Source organism: Semicossyphus pulcher, unplaced genomic scaffold (assembly GCF_022749685.1).
Source record: "Semicossyphus pulcher isolate SPU_LCO1_2020_fin unplaced genomic scaffold, fSemPul1.0.p SCAF_1, whole genome shotgun sequence".
In the NCBI taxonomy this organism is placed as follows: Eukaryota; Metazoa; Chordata; class Actinopteri; order Labriformes; family Labridae; genus Semicossyphus; species Semicossyphus pulcher.
Window position 1 is genome coordinate 8,838,203 of NW_027211603.1, and position 20,567 is coordinate 8,858,769.

The window sequence follows — 20,567 nt, forward strand, 5'->3', positions numbered from 1 at the left end:
TTAATAGGAGTTGAGTTGTAACTTGAGCTAGACAGAGATTGTGTATTTATGCTGTACGCTGTATTAACTCTAAACCCTGGTCTGTGAAAATTTTAGAGTTTATTGAAAAAAGATGTCTGTGTCCTTCACAGCGCTGTTAAAAAGAGAGAAAGGAGTGTTTCTTTTTTTTGTTATTTTACTACGATTGGACAGAAAAAAAGGAATATTAAGGGTCAGATGGCTGGAAGATTTGTAAATTATGTTGTCTGTTCTGAAGTGAATTTTTAAATCGCAGCAGTCACAGCTATTACTACAGGTTTAGAGACAACATGTAGAAAATATGGTTATTCTCCAGTTATATCAAAATAGTGCTGTTTATATTCAAATGTTTGACTGCAGCGAACGAACTGTGTGACTAAAACAAAAGACTGACTCATCAAAAATCTAAACGATCGTTCTGGAGCCTATTTGCAGATCAATTTTTCAACACGTGGGACCCTCCTCAAAATGCAGATCTAAGGTTAACTGATCTGTTAGGAATACGATTTGTAAAATCAAGCTTTATCTGTACTGACAACTTTCGCCATTGTTTCAGAAAAGAAAAGGACAATGCTTGGCTATTTAATGTTTTCATAGAAGAGCAACTGCTAAATCTGTCTGGCTGTTAAAGATTATCAGAGATACATTGCTATCTGTATGTATGATTACAAAGTGCAAAGCAGAGTAATCAAAGACATGTTTAAAAACAGTAAATAATTAACTTATGAGGAGAATGACAGGCTTCTCATTGGCTCCTCAACCCTCCACTATGCTCATCAGAGTTAGTGAGAAGTCACGACTGGTCCAGTCACTGACTGGTGTGATTATTGTATCGTTGGCGCCAAATAGCGATATCCTTCACCACATCGTTTCTCAATTTGTGTCAAAATCTGTGAAACTGACACCCAGTTGCAGTGAATAAATACATTAATTCTGCACTTCACCTTTTTAGGGGCATTTTGTATTCTTCAGTTAATCAGACATCGTGATGTATCATTATACGATTGTCTTGCAAGATATCAGTTATCGCAGAATGACTGTATCGTGATGTTATCGTTATCGTGGGCCACGTATAGCGTATTGTATCTTTTGGTGAGTTACCCTGCGATTCCCAGTCATTTAGTAACGATCCCACTATTACAAAATGTGTCCACCAGAGAACAATAATGTTCCACTCACTGTACTGTATATCATTGTAAGAAATGTTAATATGTGCTTTTGTCAGAAAATCGGACCCACATGTCCAATACACTCAAAACCACCTTTAACGAATATTTTACTGTGCTTCACAGGACTCCAACTAAGTTATTAGGAAAAAACTAATGTTGTAAATACTAAAACATTTCCCACTTTGAGAGAGACGTTTCTGGATTGGTTGAGATCTGAAGCAGGAAGTGATTTCAAAGTGAGTCGTGTTGTTGTCAGCTGTTTTTTCTGGGGTGGCAGGACGTTAAGTACCCCGCAGCAACATCCAAACTGGTGCAGAGGATGTAAGATGAGGAACAAAGTAGGACAGATTGGTGGTGATGGTCCACTTTCTTCCTCCTGGGATCATCCTTGTCTATTTGTGCGTACACTGGGATATATGTTAAACTGAAGAGGATGTAATATATATAAAAATAAAGTCGCATGAAAGCAGAAGTTAGTGGCTTTTCCTTTTTTGGTTTATTTAAATTTACGGAAGTCAACTTTTTTGGCTTCTTGTAGACTTCCTTTCCTCCTTATGTAGGACTTTTTATATTTTAAAGGAAAGAGGTAGCAACATTGCTTTGTGCTCTAATCCTGCACAAACTGTAGAGATTGTGAAAGACTGGGGGGAGCCCCATCAATCCTGTTGTCCTTCTAATGGGCAGCTGGGGTTAACACAGTCTGAGGTTAATTACTCTCATATCAGTGCGAGTATGTGTGTGTGTGTCAGTATGAGACGGCTGGAGTGGACGCTCCTGGGTGCTCCAATGTGCTGAATACCCATCTCATCAATCATTCTTCCTTGCCTCAGTAGAGAGGTGTGATACAGAAATAAAAAAGGAAGTCCTGAGTGATGTTTTTAAAATCCTCCTCTGCTCCCGAAATTAACCCTGACAGGTCAGAGACATCTGCTGGAATCTGACCTGGACACTCTCCATCACACACATGCACACATGCCAAGACACTGCAGAAACTCCATGATAGAGTCAGGCAAAACACACACTACTGAATTAAAACTGTGCATTAGTCCTGACCAGTCTTTCTCTATGCATGTAGATTGTACTGAAATTAAAGAAAGTGATAAAAAGAGAAAACTGTTATACAAGAGGAAGTGAAGACGAGACAGAAAGTAGAACTAGACAAATCTTAATTTGATGGTGTAATTAGATGGAAAGCTGCAGAACAGAACAGAACTAAATGGACCTTGTGATTAGATTGTTCTGTCAATTACTGTATGCATGGTCCAAACTATGGACAACAAGTTGAAAACTGTCCTTAGTGATTAGGAAAATTTAAATTTAACATCTGCAATCCACTGACAACTTGGAAAACACATGAGATTTCAGTCATGCTATACGTACACTCAAAACTCCTGAACATCTTATGGACCTCCTTTAATATATCGAAGTTAAACTTAGTTGTCTGTGCTGATTTCCTTATGGTCACATACTTCTGAAATTGTCTACAGTGGCAAATTTGGCAACATATTACGAGTATCAAGCATGTGTGTAGGACTGAACCATTTGAATTTGGGAACTTCAATGCAAAGTACTGTGTACTTGGACTTCTTTTTAAGAGTCACAAAGAGGATAACTATTACAGTTCTCACAGGGAAAGAGGTAAGATTTTAAAAAGTCCAAAAAATAAACACAATCTGCTGTTTTCTCTCCATCCCTGAGGTTTATCTTGCGATTCCACAACCTAACTCCAGTTGGATATCAAACTCTATACTTTTATGGGTACAGAGTATGAGGGTAAAGGGCTGAAGGTCAAAGGGACAGGTTTTGGAGGGGAGAGGGAGGTGTGGTATGTAAAATTCTTTAAAAAAAGAATAAAATGTTTGAAATAAATAAGAAGGTCGAAATTGAGACAATCAGTCTAGTTTATATTTTACTACTGAAACTCCATTTGTTGAATTACAGAGACAGTTAGGTACCACAAAAGGTTCTATTAGGTACTGGTCACACATTTTAGCAAGCAGTTAAACTGTTAACTCAAAGGTAACTCACCACCCAACATACAAGACCCCTTGGTAAGGACTGCTTTAGACTGTTAGCTGCACACTCATGACTATATTAAACTATATTAAGAGTCCTGCCCTGATGCAGACGCACACAGATGCACACACACATCCTGGTATTGAGTATATTTGGAATACATCCTCTGACTGTGTTGCACACGCACACACACATACACACGCATACTCACATAATAATTTAATTACTTGAAACTTGTATGAAAGCTTTAAGGTAGAGTTATAAATACAGAGTGAAAGAGCACTCCTTAGTGAGGTCATTGAAGGTGTTTTGACTTGCTGCTGAAGCAGTGCGTGGACAGAGGTGAGCTGGGGGAGGGACTCATTTAAAAGTTACATTAATCACCGTCTGGCCACATCAAAATGGGATAATCACCTGCAACTGCTCTGCTCACATAGAAATGACCTAAACCCAGGGGAAATTCTACCTAACTCTTTAATTGTTTGAAGCCTTTGAAGGGTCTGTTTAATCTAAGATTAATTTATGCGATTTTAAATAACTCAATGTATGATTAATACGCTCAGAAGAAATTAAATGGAGTTTGAGGCAATTATAACAAGAGACTGGTCATCACCTCATTACAACAGTGTTGGAGGAAACACGGCGTGTTTGCCAATGTGTGTGTGTGTGTGCGTGAGAGTGAAGAGTGAAGAGAGAAGGGTGAAGAGGTAGATAGAACAACTAGGTCTTTACAGATTAGCATGCTAATCACTAGCTCCCTCTGGAAACTGGCTGGCTTTAGTTGGTGTCTGTCTGAATCAACAGTATGTGCAGGTAGTTAGTGCACAGAGCATGTAAGGGACTTATTTCAGGAGTGTTACAATTATGTTTCTTCTCTAAACTTGATGGCGCACTTATCTAATGCTTATGTGCTGCCTTCTCAAGATATACGCTCTAAATGTAAGTAACCATTAAAAATGGAAATAGTCATCAGTCAGACAAGGTTGTAATTTCCCAGTTCAAATTTCCAACTTTCCACTTTCAAGCGTTCAAGGCGCATAACGCCAAATGTGAGCCTAAACCCACAGACATAGACTGTATATAGAAGTCGACTTAGCTACCATGTATTCAGTCAATGGAGGGTGATATGGAGAGTAGAGATGGGTTGGTAAACGGTACGTTTTTAAAGCAATGAAGTCTAGGCCCGGGGCTAATTCATTAGCTGGCTTGTTAGATAGTTAACCACAATGTTTCCCAGAGGGTGAGCTTGTATTTGCGGTGGCAGCTGACCAGAGTTAGGTCTTAAAAAAAGCAAAGGGAGCTTGTGGAAAGTAGGTAACTCGCCACTCGCTTGTGAACGTCACAGATGGGTAAGAGAGCCAGGGAACTTAAAATAAGTGGTCCTCGCATCACAACAGCCTGCCGTCTTCTCTGGATGGAAAAGCTAACACCAGTCCTGACTCCCATGCACGGCCTCCATAAGTAAGTCACTTAAGTCACACAAAAACTCTTGTGACCAACTTCTGTCCTAAACTAGGTGAGCAAAATGTCTTCAGTTGAAACTCATAGCTGTGGAGCTACTGGCTTGTGTGCACCACCAAACACTACCGGGTGATAAGAGCGATCATGCTGAAGCTGGTTTCTTAGCGTATAAATCCTTATGGCTGGTTACGGAGAGAAAAGCGAATGTAGGCAGAACAGGATGTCAACGTGTGTTTTCAGGAGAGATGTGTAATTTTGACTCTGACCTTCATTTAAAATGACGTGACAGAACGGTCCCACAGCAGGACTAAACTGTAGTCCCAGAAAGTGTGAATGGGGTTTATGTCAAAGAAGACCCGAGGGTGAAACGTGAAAACATTTTGCAGCGAAGGTGCTGACAGAAAAGTTTAGGGAGGAGGAGACGCCAGTGATTTCGCCTGACGTCTGACAAGACACAAAAAGCCCAAAGAGGTGCAATACACAAGCAACACATGTGAAAATCCTTTTTGCACATGTGGAGAGGTAAACATTCAAACACCTATTCCCCGAACACTTTAACTTCTTCCAAAGTTTAAGACATGATGATAACTACAACTCACGCACATGAAACATTACCAAAAAAGAAAACTCAGAAACTGGAAAGAAAGTGAACAAGTGAATTGATCCGCTACTTTTTTGATCCAGCATAAATACTGTGAGGAAAACTGAGATGAAACAAAAAGAAACCGGTCATCAAAGCAGACTGCACTGCCATGCAATTTAGAGCATCTTAGCTCCTGAGCTGTCTGCAGGTATTTGGGGCAAAACGTCCCCTTTTTATGCAAATAAGCATCAGTGCAAACATTTTATTTTTTTATAACGTTAGAAGTGGAGATTAATGTTAAACAGTCAGAGCGATTGTTAATGAAAACACTTCTTTTGATATTCATAAATGGTTAAAACTTGCCACTCCTGTGTGTGTGTGTGTGTGTGTGTGTGTGTGTGTGTGTGTGTGTGTGTAACTCAAACTAGATTTGAGGACGGTCAGAGACAGGAGGGGTTCCTTTGTGGAAAACGAGGGGCTCATCTGGTGTCTCCGGGGTTGTAAGGGGGCTACGAAATTTGTGTGTGTGTGCGCCTATGAATAGAAAAGCAGAATAGGACGGCTGCATTGACAAGGGTGCTAAAAGGCTGTGTGAAGGCTGCCGTTTAGGGAACGAGGGACGGTGAGGGAGAGGGGGGAGGGAGAAATGAAATGTCCATCAAATCACAATCAAAGAATATGAGGGTGCAGGATCATCAGTTTGGCCTTTTTAGCTCCCATACACACAAAACAAACATGCAAAAACAAGCCCACACACTGAGACAAATTATTCTTACACCACTTTTCATTTGGTTCTACAATTTAGCTTTCATGAGGTTAAATGTAATGGTTCACAAAAAATATATATTTTTTCCTGCAATAAAACAAAAGAGGTCAGAAAGTGTTGCTTTGTGTTGAAGGAGAAAGGGAGGAGAAAGATCCAAAATCAAGAAACCTCAGACAGGACAGGTCGTCACCAAGAACGTCCTGGGAGCGATCCAGTGGACAGTCTCGTCATCTGAGCAACATCATTAGCTAATGATGACAGGATAGGGTGTCCACAATGAAAGATGCATAGTATAAGAAGGAAAAACACACACACAAGCCCGCTCTCTGATGCCTCATCATGTAACTCTACAAATGAAGGAAGAAATGTTAAGAAAGATTTTGTCTCAGAATCGTGAAGTATTTTGCTCCTTGGTTATTTCATCTCGATTAGTAAACAGCATCCATCAAAATTAAAGATTATGAGTCGAGCTATAAATCATTTAGGATCTTAGATCAACTCTGGGTTTCCATCACTGTTAAGGATTTATGGTACGGTATAGAATTACAAGCCACTGATTTGCTTGTTGTAAACTGTGCATCTCTCTAAACACACAGGGAGGCCACAATAATGGGTCATTTGTAAAGTATTTATTTATTTATTATCTGAAATTTGAAAATCCATCATTACTTATATACCATCATAAACATTATAACATGTGCAAATTCATGTATTTGAAGAATTGTTTTTCTGTGGTGGAATGTGGTGAAAACAGAATTACTTTTTGTCTGTTTCATGTTGTTTTGCTTCATTTTAAGACTAAACCAGTCGTTTTTTGATTGTTAGTCGGGCTGTGGAGAAATGTTTGAACCATAGACTGTATAAACAGATGGACATGGCCGCTCCCTAAAAGCCAAGAAGCCACAACATTTAGACCGTCCCCTGCTGACTGGCTGCAGGGTCCTAAAGCCCGCCTCACTCATGTTAACAGATGGGACATGAGTCGAACTATAAAATCAAAATGCACACTGAATACATTTTGGTTTCTGTCATTATAGTTAGTTATTAGCATTCTGATTTACGTCCAAGTGTTCATTTTTCAGTTATTTGCTGTCAAAAGTATGATTGACAGCTCTGTTGACCAATCCGGCTCCTGCAGCTGATCTGTTCCACATTAGCAGAGTAGAGGAGGAACGATGAGAGGACACGTAACTAAAACAATCACCACAGTCATTGAAGTTTACATATCTGTGAACGTCTGCGTCAGACCAACACAAGAAGCTAATCTGCTGTGTCAATACGGCGGCGTACGGGGTCTTTGCTGGTCTGTAGGTAATTTGTGTTTTGATTAGGCTATGGCGGCTTCACCCACCGATCTCTACTGCGCAGTCTCTGACTCCAAGAAAACATTACCAGCGTAAGATGGCAGCACCCGTCACAGGGGCTATTTTGGCTTCAATTTTTTACAATGAGAGCAGACGTAGATGCATCGTCCATCTACATATACAGTCATTGGTTTGAACAGACAGGTATTACATGTGGTCGACTGTAAAGATTCAGATGTAACAACAATAAGAAAATAAGTGATGATGAAAATGACGAAGCATTATTTAACTTATGCTAGGTAAGAAGATGCAAAACCATACGAGGTCTCTCCTCTCTGACGTGCAACAGGTCGGATCTGGTTTATATATACTTAAACATTATTGGATTCAGTCTGATCTCAACAACACATTTCCCAGGTAAATAAACACTACAATACAATACAACATTTTAGAGCACTAAAGACCACTACTCGGAGCATAGAAATAACCTGAGAAAAAGGTTTTCCTTTTACCGTCTGCATTAGTTGGGAAAAAAACATTTAAGAAGTTGAAACAAATATGATAAAATATCAATATGAGCAAAGCATCCACAACAAGTAGTTGCAGCACACTGTGAAAAGCTTCAGGGACTGAACCCATCAAGAGCAGGGATGCAATCAAACAGCAGCCCTTTAAAGCACCTCTAATAGGACAAAATCCCAGTGAAAATAACGTCAATAAAAGCTATACCAGTGATTAGAGAAACCACATGCTGAAACCTGATGAGCAAACTAGAGCTACTATGGGAGCTTGAATGGTCATAAAACAACATTATTTGCTCAGTGTCTGCACTATTGTGTGATTTCCCGCATTATCTTCCAGGAGAAATGAGTTGCAGGGATAAAACACGGAGAGCAAATGGTGGCACTTTCTGTACAGCAGAGAGAGAGAGAGGAGACAAGGGGAACGGTGGCACGGTGCATTAACATACAGATAGAATAGGTAAAGAGTTTTAATGTACTCAGGAGGCTGGGAGGACGGGGAGGTAGAGTGAGAGGTGGGGAGGAAAGAGGGAATGAGAAGGAGGAGAGAGAAAGACAATCAGCAGGCGAGAGCCACAGAGGCAGGCATCCATGACCTTACATCTCAGTTCATCGAGGCAGAGGAAGAAATGAAGGGCCTACAGGAGGGCAAAAATATAGGTAAAGGAAAGGTGGATGGAGAGAAAGTGGGAGAAGGAAAAAAGAGAGAGAACTGGGAAGAACACAGGGATCACACTGAATTTGAAGAAAGTGGGGCAAAGACGACTGTGGAGGAGAGTGACAAAAAAGAAACTGTTACAGGAGAGGTTTAAAAATAAAACAAAACACAGACACACTATGTCCTTAAATGTGTTGATTTAAACAACTTTAAAGTGATAATCTGGAAGAATTCAATTTACACAACTGTTTGTTCACTATCTATCGCTGACTGAGGTAACCCAATGGTGATTGAGCCTATGGCCCACTGATGAAAGCCTTTGCATTTGCAGTATTACAGACTGGGTGTCTGGTGTGACATTTGCAGAAAAAATCACAATCAGCGCCCAGTTAGTGACGCGTTTTCCATCACCCAGCAGTGGTTGGTCTGCCAGAGAGGGTAGGCGGAGCTAAGCGGCTGCTTTTCCGCTCTCTGCAAGAGTTGCGAGTAAACAGTAATCTACTATGGCTGAACAAACAAAGAAAAGATCGATGACTACAGATACAACTTCAAAAATAAGTGAAAATCCAAAGAAAAATAAACAAATTGGACGCTCAGATGAAGCAAACAGTCTAAAAAGGAAAGCAACCATCAGTGAAGAAAATCAAGTTACAACCGGAGCCAACCGTGGACGTCACACGTGCAACACTGTCTGGATATCTGGGAAATTACCATTTTTATTTATACTTTTAAAAGTAACCATTGTTGTTGCAAGGAAGCTTTGATTGTGAAACCACAACAACACGCTGTAAAAAGAGATCATAATTCAGTTGGGGCGAGTAAACATATTCTCCTTCAAATAGTGGGAAAGATGTGTGATTTGATTTAAAGCAACATTCTCTCCAATAGAAAAAGACTTTACAAATTTACCCGAAGCTGCACTGCGGGGTCTCTCCCTCAAGAGAAACACTTTTATCTAGAGGCAAGAATTCCCAGTGAGTGTCTAGACAACGCTTCCCTTTACTCCTCCTTCCTGGTGTGAGACTGAGAACATACAATCTGTCAGCAGCTCTGCATTTACACCCTCCAGCCCTCCGTCCCCACAACACAAACCTTTACCCCTCCTCTCCCTGCGGACCTCACTGTCGCTGTCCTTGGTCCTAACACAGAAACCGGAGCGTGTTGCAACTCTTAAAAGGCAGTTCTGCAAACTGCTGGGGCCTTGTGTACTAGTTCAGAGCAAAAATGACAACTGTACCAGAAACCTGCCTACACATTTGAATATTAATCATCTTGCTTGTACTTGTAAAATGACGACAAAGGGTGATGTACAATAAATAGTAAAGCTGCCCTAGTAATGTACATTTAATAACATTAGAAAACAGCAAGGCTCTCTCCCTGTTTCTTATTTGCAGATGAGTTATGAGGTCATTTTAGGAGCAAACTTTCAGTTTTTCACTGGAATTAATTAATTTGGATACAGGGAGATGTTGAATGTTGAGTCTACAGTGGAACACATTATTACAAGTCAGACACACATATCCAAACACAAGCACTTAAAATAATTTCCCTTTGTCCCTCGCTCAAATTTTCATTAGGCTGTAAAACACAATTTTTGTAAACTAGAATTATTTGACTCTTGTACAACAGCTAGGCCTGATTCATTCAGGCTGGCTCCAATGCCGTGAATTGAACGAATTATCGCTGAAGTATGTTTTAATCCTTCCTCAAGGTTTTCCTTGCTGACCTCTCTCTTACACCTTTCATTGGTAGCATAAAGTTCATTACTGTTGTTCCCACACAGCGTTAGAACTTCAAGGGTCCTTGACCCAAAACACCTCAATCATTGCAAAAAATACAATTGTATACTTCAAAAACTACAGAGATAATTAAATAATGTTTAATTGAATTTTTAGTGGAATGCATGAATATGATTACTCTGTGTGCAGTTATCTAAAACTTATATTTCTTAGTCCTTGGAACTGTTTAATGGAAGGCTTGGTTTAACTTACCATGAGGTTATTGGGGGCAGGCCTCTCTTTGGGTTGCCGCCGCATACTGAAGAAAATAAAACAACGACCAGTCAATACGCAGACACTATTCAGACTGTAAGAGTGTGCAAGAGATTTGTTTTTGTACCAACTTTAATTTGAACGGCATAATTTTCAATTATACATGAAGATTAAAGAGGAGGCTTGAAACATGAACTTTCATGCCACAGGAACGGTAGGAGAGATCTTGATACACAATAAACACAGAACAGAACATTTATTTCAAAGAGTCAGTTAATTAATATTCCTTATTTCAATTTATATTTCTCATCAGTCATAACACAAACACTAAAGCAGTTCCAACATCGGTTTAGTGGCGCTATGTGCATGTTTCTGTAGCTGTCCTCCATAGTATGTTGACATACACAATCTGTCAAAATGACCTCTATTAGGGATTTTAATAGCAGTGGGTGTGTCTGAAATGTTGTATGCAACTAGTTAATGTATCACAATGAATGGGCCCTGAGCCTCTAAGAACAGCATGGGAGACGATAGTGCCAGCTCTGCACCAGAGCAGCGCAGGGCAGCAGTACCTCATTGTGTCCTGAGAGAGAGGTGCCTTGTTTGAGTAAATAAAGGAGGCATGGGGATAAACAACAGCTGGTAAAGCCAACTAGTGAGTGTTGCATGCACACACACACAAACACACACACACCCACACAGCTTGCATGTGGTTTGGGTGTAGATGTTAGTTTAACTGTAAAGGTTACAAGAGGCTAATGAATCAAAGGCAAAGACAGGGCAAACATTGTCTTTGTCCAGCTGCATTAGGTAAATCAATTACTCCTGGAAAAATATGATAAGTAAAACCATTACAACCGCAATGTATTAATACAAACAGGCAAATGCACTTAGTCCCATTGATTCATCGACAATAATTCGGTTCTTCAAACTCCAGTGTAGCTTGTGGTCTCTGTAATTGTTCAGTCTGGCTCTGTGCGGCTCTGATGGTTAACTCTGTACTGGCTTAATATGTTTGGCAAACTAGAATCACAAACAAAGAAACTACACACAGTCAACAGTCACTGAAAGAAGATTAAATTTCAAATGTGGGGTTTCTGATTAAAATCGTCTCTTTCTTTCTAGAATAAAGGGATATTAAAGCTGCTGTGAGGAACTTTCGGTTTGTCTTAATTTTGGCGCCCCCTGTGGACAAAGCCGTACCTCTTATCTCTTTGCTGATTTTGTCGATTACCGATACCAATATTTTTTTCAAACACACCTAATTGCAGCGATCATCAACTCTCTTCTGTATTGGAATTAGCGTACAGTATAATGGTGATACTCTTATCACATTTGTTACAACGGTCGGGGTGACGGGTCTTGAGATGGTTAATCAAGTTTGTAGTGTTGAAAGACTTTGCCTTGGCTCCTCCTCTCATCACTGAAGCTGAGCAGTCATTGCAAATAGCAGTTTTGATTTCTATTTCAGACACTTTGAAAAACTTCCACACCACGGACATTTTGGCTTCTATTATTTTATCGGTTAATTATATCGGCGGATATCAGCGTGTTGGCCGATATCTGATAGTTAATTTTTAAGTCAATATCGGCCGATACTGATAACGTGCCGATAATATCGTGCATCCCTAAAAATAACTATATAGAAATGTACAATCTTGTTGCTGATGGTCTGGTTTGCTTTTGTAGGACATACTGAGTAATCAGAATTAATTTCCGTCCGTTTCATAACCAACAAAAAACTCCTCACAGGAGCTTTAAACAACAGTAGCTGACTCACCACTGAGTGATGAAGTGAACAAACTTTTCACTGAATTGGCCGACAGGAAGAACTGGAGGGTCCTGTGAAGAGAAACAAAACACAAGACGACAATTTAAAGACATAATTAAACCACAATTAGGTAAGTCATAGTTTAAATATATTTAATATCATATAAACCCAATATAAACTTGGAACAAGCTTGGTAGAACCTCGATCAACTTTCTCCCTCTCTGTCATACTTAACTACATATGCTTTTTGCGAGGCTCGGCTGTATTAAAAGAAAAACAGATTTTGAAGATTGTTTTGAAGCTGAACATGATGAAGATACCCTGAACGTGTGGTGGGCTTTGTGTTTATTGTAAACAAAGATACACGGTGTGTTGTTTCCATTATGCCATTATGCTGCATCTGCCAGTGTGAATCGGTAAAAATAAATCTGTGACTATCTTTGACTGAGTAAAGATGCACTTCTCACTGATGGATGCTTCTAGCCGAGAAAGAAAGGCCTACTTTGCCACTGCGTAAGGCAGTGTTTTGTAAATGGAAAAAAAGCTAAAAAATAACATCCCATTTGTCACTAAATCTTGTATATATCCCCTTAATAAAATGAAATATATTCAGCATTAAAAGACACACCAAAGTGATGATAACTGAGTGATGAATAAAGAAGATCTTTCAATCATGCTTATTTAAACATCCTTGAACTGAAGGCCTCATTTTCTCTTCCTGCCTTTCACCCGACTCTTTTTCCTTGCAGCAAATCCACAGCGGACAGTTGTGGAGCAACACGGACATACAGAATGTTTTCTGAGTTTGGCAGATAAAATGCATAATGACAACAAAAAGGCTTAGTAGGGAAACGTTGGATGTATGTATCATCTTTACTTACAGAACAATGCTGTGGAGGGAGAAAGTGTGAGTGTGTGTGTGTGTGTCGCAGTGTTTAGAGAGAGTCGGCCTTAAAGGCTTTCAAATACCAAATCTCAAGAGATCCCTGAAGGTGCACCTGGATAAAGAAAGTGGGGTAATTAAAATAGTGAAAGCTAAATAAACTCATTGAGATGAAGGCTACGTTTCTGAATAGTGGTGATTTTTATGAATCAGACTTTTCTTAAATATTATTCCTTTTTTAAACTTTGTGGTTTTCTCACTCAGGAGAGGACAAAGACCCACTTTCTCAATCTTAGCGCTGGTCTGTGAGAAAGCTTATGCAGTCTGCTTCATTGCGTCAAAGCCACGTTTTTTGCAGGCAAAGAGTTGTGTTACTTCATTAGTGCAGTTTTTCAGTATGTTCCTTATGTTTAGCTTGGAACTTTCCGTATTGAGATGGTGAATACATATGCAAGGTCACGGGGGGCCTGGGGGTGATTTGTGATTTAATATAAATTTATGCGAGTTAAATTATTTCTTTTTTGTTTTCCTAAAACCTTAAAAACGCTTATGTTTCATGACTGAACTGTAAATTTTCCTATTGATAATGCATTTCTTTTACAGAAAGACCAAAGTTCTTTTCACTCATGAGAAGTAAGTGTTGACCAAATCTGAATTAAACCTGCTTTTAATATAAAAATCAGAAAATTGCTGCTAAAAAATACGTGAATATGTTTGTGTGTGTGTGTGTGTGTGTGTGTGTGTGTGTGTGTGTCAGGCTAGCTTCATGTTGTCAATAGAGGTTTAATGAAGTGTGTCATGTAGAACAGCTGCTCCAGACTGACCCTCTTTTACTGCCCCTCACGTCATTACTCCATCCATTTCACAACTCTCACTCTGCTTCTTTCTCCACCTTTGGCTGTTGGCATGAAAAGCTTTTCATATTTAAATATATATTTAATATCAATATATCCTAAAGTAAAATAGAAAGTAGAAAAAATGTGTTTGAAAAGCTACATGATTAGTAAATTAAACTTTCTAGTGTTGAAATGTGTGTTTGTGTGATTACTTTCTCAATATAGTACAAATAAACATAAAAATGACACTAAAACAAAACAGGCAGGTTGTATAAATAAGATGAGATAGTGAGTTTGAATGATTATTTAACAGGGTTTTAGTCAGTCATTTAAACATATGTTGCATAATATTAAATATGTAGTGCATTTAAATGTCAAAATACACCAGCTAATGCGATACCCAAGAATGTTTAACTCACATACAAGCTATCAGAAAAGATCAAAAGTAAGCTGACCAGTCGGTAAATCGTAGGTGCAAGTCTTACAAAATGTAAAACATGCACAATGACATGCAATGATATCAACACAGATATGGACAACAATACTCCTATGTGCACAAACATCATAAAGCCTGGGTCCACAACCGGGCGATTATTCAAATGCAGGGAATTACACCTCTTTACATCTGAAGCCCTGCTGTGCCATTAAAAACACCTCTGGGCAGTGTTCGCCATTCCTTAATGCTCTGATCGGCAGGCTCCCGCAAAGCATGATGCATGAACCCATTTAAATTAACAAAGGAATGGGTTCCCTTCTAATCTCACTGCACTTCACAGTGCTGCCGCCGCTTGGATGAGCAATATATCATAGCCCATGCACATACACACACAGGCATGCACAAACAAATGCCCTTGAGCACTGCACACCACAAGCCTGGGTGTACACTCCGTTTAGAGGGAGAGTACCAAATAATTTGCAACCACTGTACTATGGTGTACACACACACAAACTGGATTGCGCAGTTTGTACAAAAAAGTGTTGACTACACAACTCATTTATGGGTTGTGTAGGCTAAATCTGATACAAAATCTTTCTCTGCATTTCCCCCACATATTTGCATGCACATGCACCTTTTTGCAGACACACACACATTTATGCATGTATTCATGTCTCCAGCTGAGAGGAACACCGCTGCAGCTTTGATGTGGCAGCAGGCGATGGCACAAAAGACAAGCAGGCTGATGAAAGTGGCTAGTCTGAGTGAATTATTCCTCTGGTTGTCAACGGGCTCCACTATGAGACAGAACACACACTCCGAGGGTACAAGGGTACAAGTAAATATACATGTGATTGCCATGAAGCAATTATTAGGCAAAATTAGATCAGTAATTACAGGCTTGAAAATAAAGTGGGAGTTCTTTATTAGTGGAGCCACTTGCTATTCAACAAATGGAGGAGAGAGGCACATTAATGAGGGTGGACAGCAGACAGATGGTAGGAGCAACTACAGAGAAACAAGACCCAGGCTCAATAACATGAGCATGTAGGTATTAGCAACACTAGCACCAATTTTAGAAGATACACTGAATCATTTCTAATTAGGTAACTTCAGTTGCATACACTTAAATTAAGTAGAGTTAAATGAAAATAAATGAAACATACCTAAAAAGCAGTGGCAACACACTTTGGCCTCGCTACAACCTCATTGTTAATTAAATCACTGAAAAACAAGTCTTTAAATACTGCTCTAAATGAACAAAGCTTACCAAAACCGATTAAAAAATTGGTAACTAGAATCTAATGTGGCTTTTCTGGATAATAGACATGTCTAAATACCTCTAGGTGAGAGAGCAAATATGTTTTTTGTAACTTGGACGCTGGGACCTGTCTAAAATCTTAATCACATCTTGGCTGTATCAAACTATTCAGCAACAAAAGGAGCCAAGCAAAAGGAGCCTTGGCTCTTTTATTAACAACCAATATTATTTCTCCAGTTGGTTGCTACAAAAGTGGAAGTTTCTATTACATTTTATCCAAGTAATTGTGATGATTTTCAAGGCCGACCTCCTTGAAACAAAACATTTTTTACATAATCTGTGACAGACTACTACTCCTTTGTGGAGCCACATTAGTTTTTGATTGACTCAGGTGAACATTACGATCATTTTTATACGGGTTAATCTGTCTGTCTTAATAGTTTATATTAATATTTAGCCCCAAATGTATTTAGTCTTAATTTTGAGCTTCAGGAGGTTCAAATCTTTTTGTTAAGTCTTTCTTAGCCATGCCCCGCTGTGTGTTTATGTTAGACAGAAAAAGAGAGGCAGACAGTCACACTCCACCCCCCATCGCACACATACTTATGGCTACAATAATATTAATGATCCACTTACAGGAGCCTATTACTCATTCAGCCATTAAAGCAACTTTCAAATCCCCAGTGGATAAGTTGTACGAAATATCAAAGCTCCACAACCTCAGAAGATAAAAAGTATTTCGATCGCATCTACAGTATGTACTAATGGGCAATACTTACTGAATGTCAGTGAATCAGGTATCATTTATCTAACCTGCCTATATCTTGAAGCAAGGTGTGTTAAGCACAATTACATGTACCTAAGCATTAAATTAAAAACATAGGACCTTACAGGTTTATTCTTACGAGTATTTACAAAAGGAGAAATAAAGGCAACTCATAGGGCTCCATAACGCCTCTTAATCTGACACATTGCTCTATATCAAAATCAAACAATTAACAGTAATAGAAAAATAAAAGGAATAGCAATTCAGCAATATATCTAGAAGCTTAACCATAACAAGCTTTAAAAGATACAGTTCAATCTTAAATCCTAAAATAAAGTCTGAAACTTAGTGGTAAACAATGAAGGGAGCAAAGACAGGGCTGTGTTTTGGGGATGTTTTTTTATACCACCTAAAAGCCTTTGGTATTTTTTGCTAAACTTTTATTAAGAAATAATAATAATCTAAATGCAGTAAATATAATACATAACAGATGCTCCTTACTTGATGAAAACATTATTGAACAACTTTCGTATCTTGTTTTTCAAATAAAAATGTCACTGTCAAATATTACACCCTGGTTTCTTGCTGCAGAGACACAAGGTGTCTTTGTGAGTGATGTGAAATGAGGATGTCATTTGGAGCATCATAGAAAGTGGTTTACATTTTTTATTTTAATTTAACTGGAGATAGTTTTTGGGAAGTCCAACACGCAACACAACTGTACTGACTTTTGTGTTAATAACACTGGGGCAGGGTGTATACACAGAACATCAAAGGGCCAAGGACATAGCCTTGGGGAACACCGCGGGTAAGAAAAGGACACAGAAAAGGCCTCACTGCCAAAAGTTAAACCACTGTAGAGCAGTCTCCTGATGCCAAGTACTGTTTTGTAAAGAATGTAATTATTAATCAGTTATCAATTAATTACCATTAAGCAGAAAAATAAACAACTTCCTCTATACCTTTCAATAAAAGCTTACTTTAACTTTAATCCAGAGGGCTAAGGCCATGTTTCTTGAGAATTGAGTGCACTACTGTGTGCTGAAGGCGAAGAGGACAACAGCCACTGGACAAAGAGCTATTTACAATGGATAAAATGGTCCTTGTTAAACACCTCCTTTAGATTTCTGACAGGCATGACATCTGTGCACAAGTGCATAAAGAAATAGCATCAAAGTGACTGACAGGCGGGTTGCAGTGTACTAGATCCTGAACTGGCAACAAACTAGGAACACTAAGGTAAAGCCCGTCTCTGGGTAATTTACTGCACACTGAACCTCTAAACTCTCTCTTAGCAACATCATCTTTCCAAAAACTGCTTTTACTCTTGTCTTATCCTCTAAAGCACTGCATTAGCTGGGACAGTACTGGCTCGCTGGGGACATGAAAAAATGTTCTCTTGCCTTGAGGGGAGGAACAGGAACAGGCACAGAAAAAAAATAGTTTGAGTGATGCCTCCGTCTAGCTGACTAATGAACAGTTCAGCCCGGGTCAATCCATTACAACCAAAAGCATTTAATTATTAATTAAGGCCTATCTATAGGCTGTTAAGGACAAGTGACATTGTATATTTAATGTGTGATATGGCTGGTGATGAGGTTTGGGGGGCTGGTTTAGGCTAGAGAGGCGTTGTGGTATTTTTGCTTTTAGTGTGCTGACGAGAAGGGAAAAAAGAAAGCTGGCGATGGCTTATTTTGATGAAAATGTAGGCAGTGTTAGCTTACGCATTCATGTACAAAGACACAAAAAGATGTGTGTTTATAAATTTAGAAACCCAAAACTCGGCTGAGGTTGGGTAGTGCTGCATTGTAGCCTTATTTTTCCATTTCTCTACTGATAGACTGTGTGTGCTAGGAACAAAGAGAGGGACACAAGAGCATTTAAGTGTAAGATTTCACTTAAACCTAATATCTACTCTTTCTACTCTATAATGAGACTATATTATAACTGATTTATCATGAGATTTGTCCAAATTTGGGGTTATTTACAACGGTAACATTAATTATAAGTTTAATCTGTGAAATTGTTAGAACGTAGAGAAGAATGAAAGAAAATTGAGATTCAGGGGCCGGTTAGATTTAATATATAAAATAAAGCACTTATAAGCACCTAAGTTGATGGTTATGTCAGATAATTAACAATATGATGTTATGCATGTCTACTTTTTTTTTAATGATACTTTTGTTTTTGTAATGCTCTGACAGTTGTTTTTTCAGTATTTTGCGTGTATACAGTTTAATAACAAAAATAATGTCACTTTGTAAATGGCTAAGCACCTTCTCTGGTCCTCATTGCTCATGCACCATTAGAAGTTGTGTTTTTGCCTATTTGCTAAAGAAACAAACCCCCAGTGCAGCTGTGAGAATACCTGCGTTAAACATATTTTCAATCTGCTTTGGTATTGGCACCGTCGTATACAGAAATCAGAGCTGTGTTGCGGCGTGTGTGTCACTCATGACAGGTCCAACCTCTGCAGTAATGTGCGTGTGCATATGTGTATTGCCTGAGGCAGTTGCATAGGGTGAAGGGCTGAGTGAGTGGGGAGCAAAGCCGCCTGAGTGGTTTGCTTCATTAGGAAACAAAATATAAGCTTTCCAGGCCATTAGGACTGACTTTAGATGCAAAAGCACATAAGACGACGACTCACCTCATCAACGATGCATTGCAGTAACTGGAGAGGCTGGAAGTGGAGAGACACAGATGAAAAAAAAAACATGTTAGCCTTCATGGAATTTCCTGGCAATAAGGAAAATCAATAGTGTGATAAAAAGTATCTACTTAGATTAATCAAACGCAGCGAGCTCAGGCAAAGCCATCCTTCAGCTCCTGAATGTTTTTTATTATTCTATAATGGCACCTAATGTAATACGAGCAGTTTAAGCATGATCTAATATTTCATTGCAAAAATGCAATTTGAGTGGGTTTTTTTTTTTCAAATGAGAAAGCCAACCAAGAGTAACAGACTATAGAGTGGGAGACCTATTTTCTTTTCTCCTATTCTAATGCAATAAAACTTACCATTAAAGATCCTTGGTTTTTCTGAATCTGTAGGGCAAGACAGAGAAGACGGGACGAGGCAATATGTAATTAGCGTGTCATAATCAAGATGATGCACTTGGACACATTATGATCACTAGGAGAAAATTATTGCTTTCCTGTTGGCAATTTGTGAGTATGCGTTAACACCATTTACATAATGAAAACACACAAATGTTAATGGCCTCGCTCTCATTTGTGGAGAATGGGGGTAAAATCCACTAATGCTTATTTTCAGAGTAGTACTTTATTCCTGCCCTGCAGGTTATCCTGATGTGGTGGGATGTCGCATAACTGTTACAAACAGTATGAGCAAGCTCTTTAATAAGCACGCTCAATGTGTCAATTTCACAGGTGCAACATGGATAATGAACAGTTCGCTACATGCTACATGCTACATGCTTCTTAGATGTGTAACAACAACAGGGTGATCATTTTTGGCCTAGGCATAACAGGAAAAGGGGATATGGGAGCAGATTTTCGACAAGTATTGTGCTTGGGAATGAGGGTTAACAACACATTTAAATCACTTACTATTTGACTTAAGGCTTCTATGGTTTCATCTAAAACATAGATAAGTTCTTAAAATATGAGCTAGAAAGGAAACTTGATTTTGGAGATCTACACACTTGACATTTAGATAATATCTAAAAATATTGTTTTCCAATGAAACCTTTAAGACTTATTTTATCATTAAAATTGGTTTAAGATTTTAAAAAGGTATAAGTGCATCATAAAATCTAAATGATACAAGGCCTGAAACCTCGGCTCAGCTAAAAGTCTAATAATGTTTGGTAAATAAATTGCTCATTTCTCCAAGTCTTTTGACAGTGCATTAGAGCACTTATTGATTCACTCAATTAAATACAGGTTTTCACACTCTGCAAATACCAAGAGGCTCCTAAACTGCCTCTATACCCAGTTTTGCCTGATTCAGACACATTAAAGGCAACTATGGAAAACTAATTTGTTCAGAAATAATTACTAGGACAAAATTGCGTGCTGCTCCAGGGGTTGAAATTGGATAGTGGGAGACGAACTTATTCAAGCATAATTGAGCACTTATTCTTCTTGTACTAGGTAGCTTGACC

The 20,567-nt window shown here is 38.9% G+C and overlaps 1 protein-coding gene across 1 annotated transcript in view; it reads right to left on the reverse strand.

Annotated features, from left to right (window-relative positions):
• map2k5 (mitogen-activated protein kinase kinase 5) overlaps positions 1-20,567 on the reverse strand; it is a 57,891-nt gene that overhangs the window by 2,899 nt on the left and 34,425 nt on the right. The window contains exons 18-21 of the mRNA XM_069657240.1: positions 19,459-19,485; positions 19,088-19,120; positions 12,268-12,329; positions 10,488-10,533 (exon numbers count right to left, since the gene is read on the reverse strand). Of these exons, the coding sequence (XP_069513341.1) occupies positions 10,488-10,533; positions 12,268-12,329; positions 19,088-19,120; positions 19,459-19,485 (168 nt within the window). The remainder of the gene's footprint in view (positions 1-10,487; positions 10,534-12,267; positions 12,330-19,087; positions 19,121-19,458; positions 19,486-20,567) is intronic.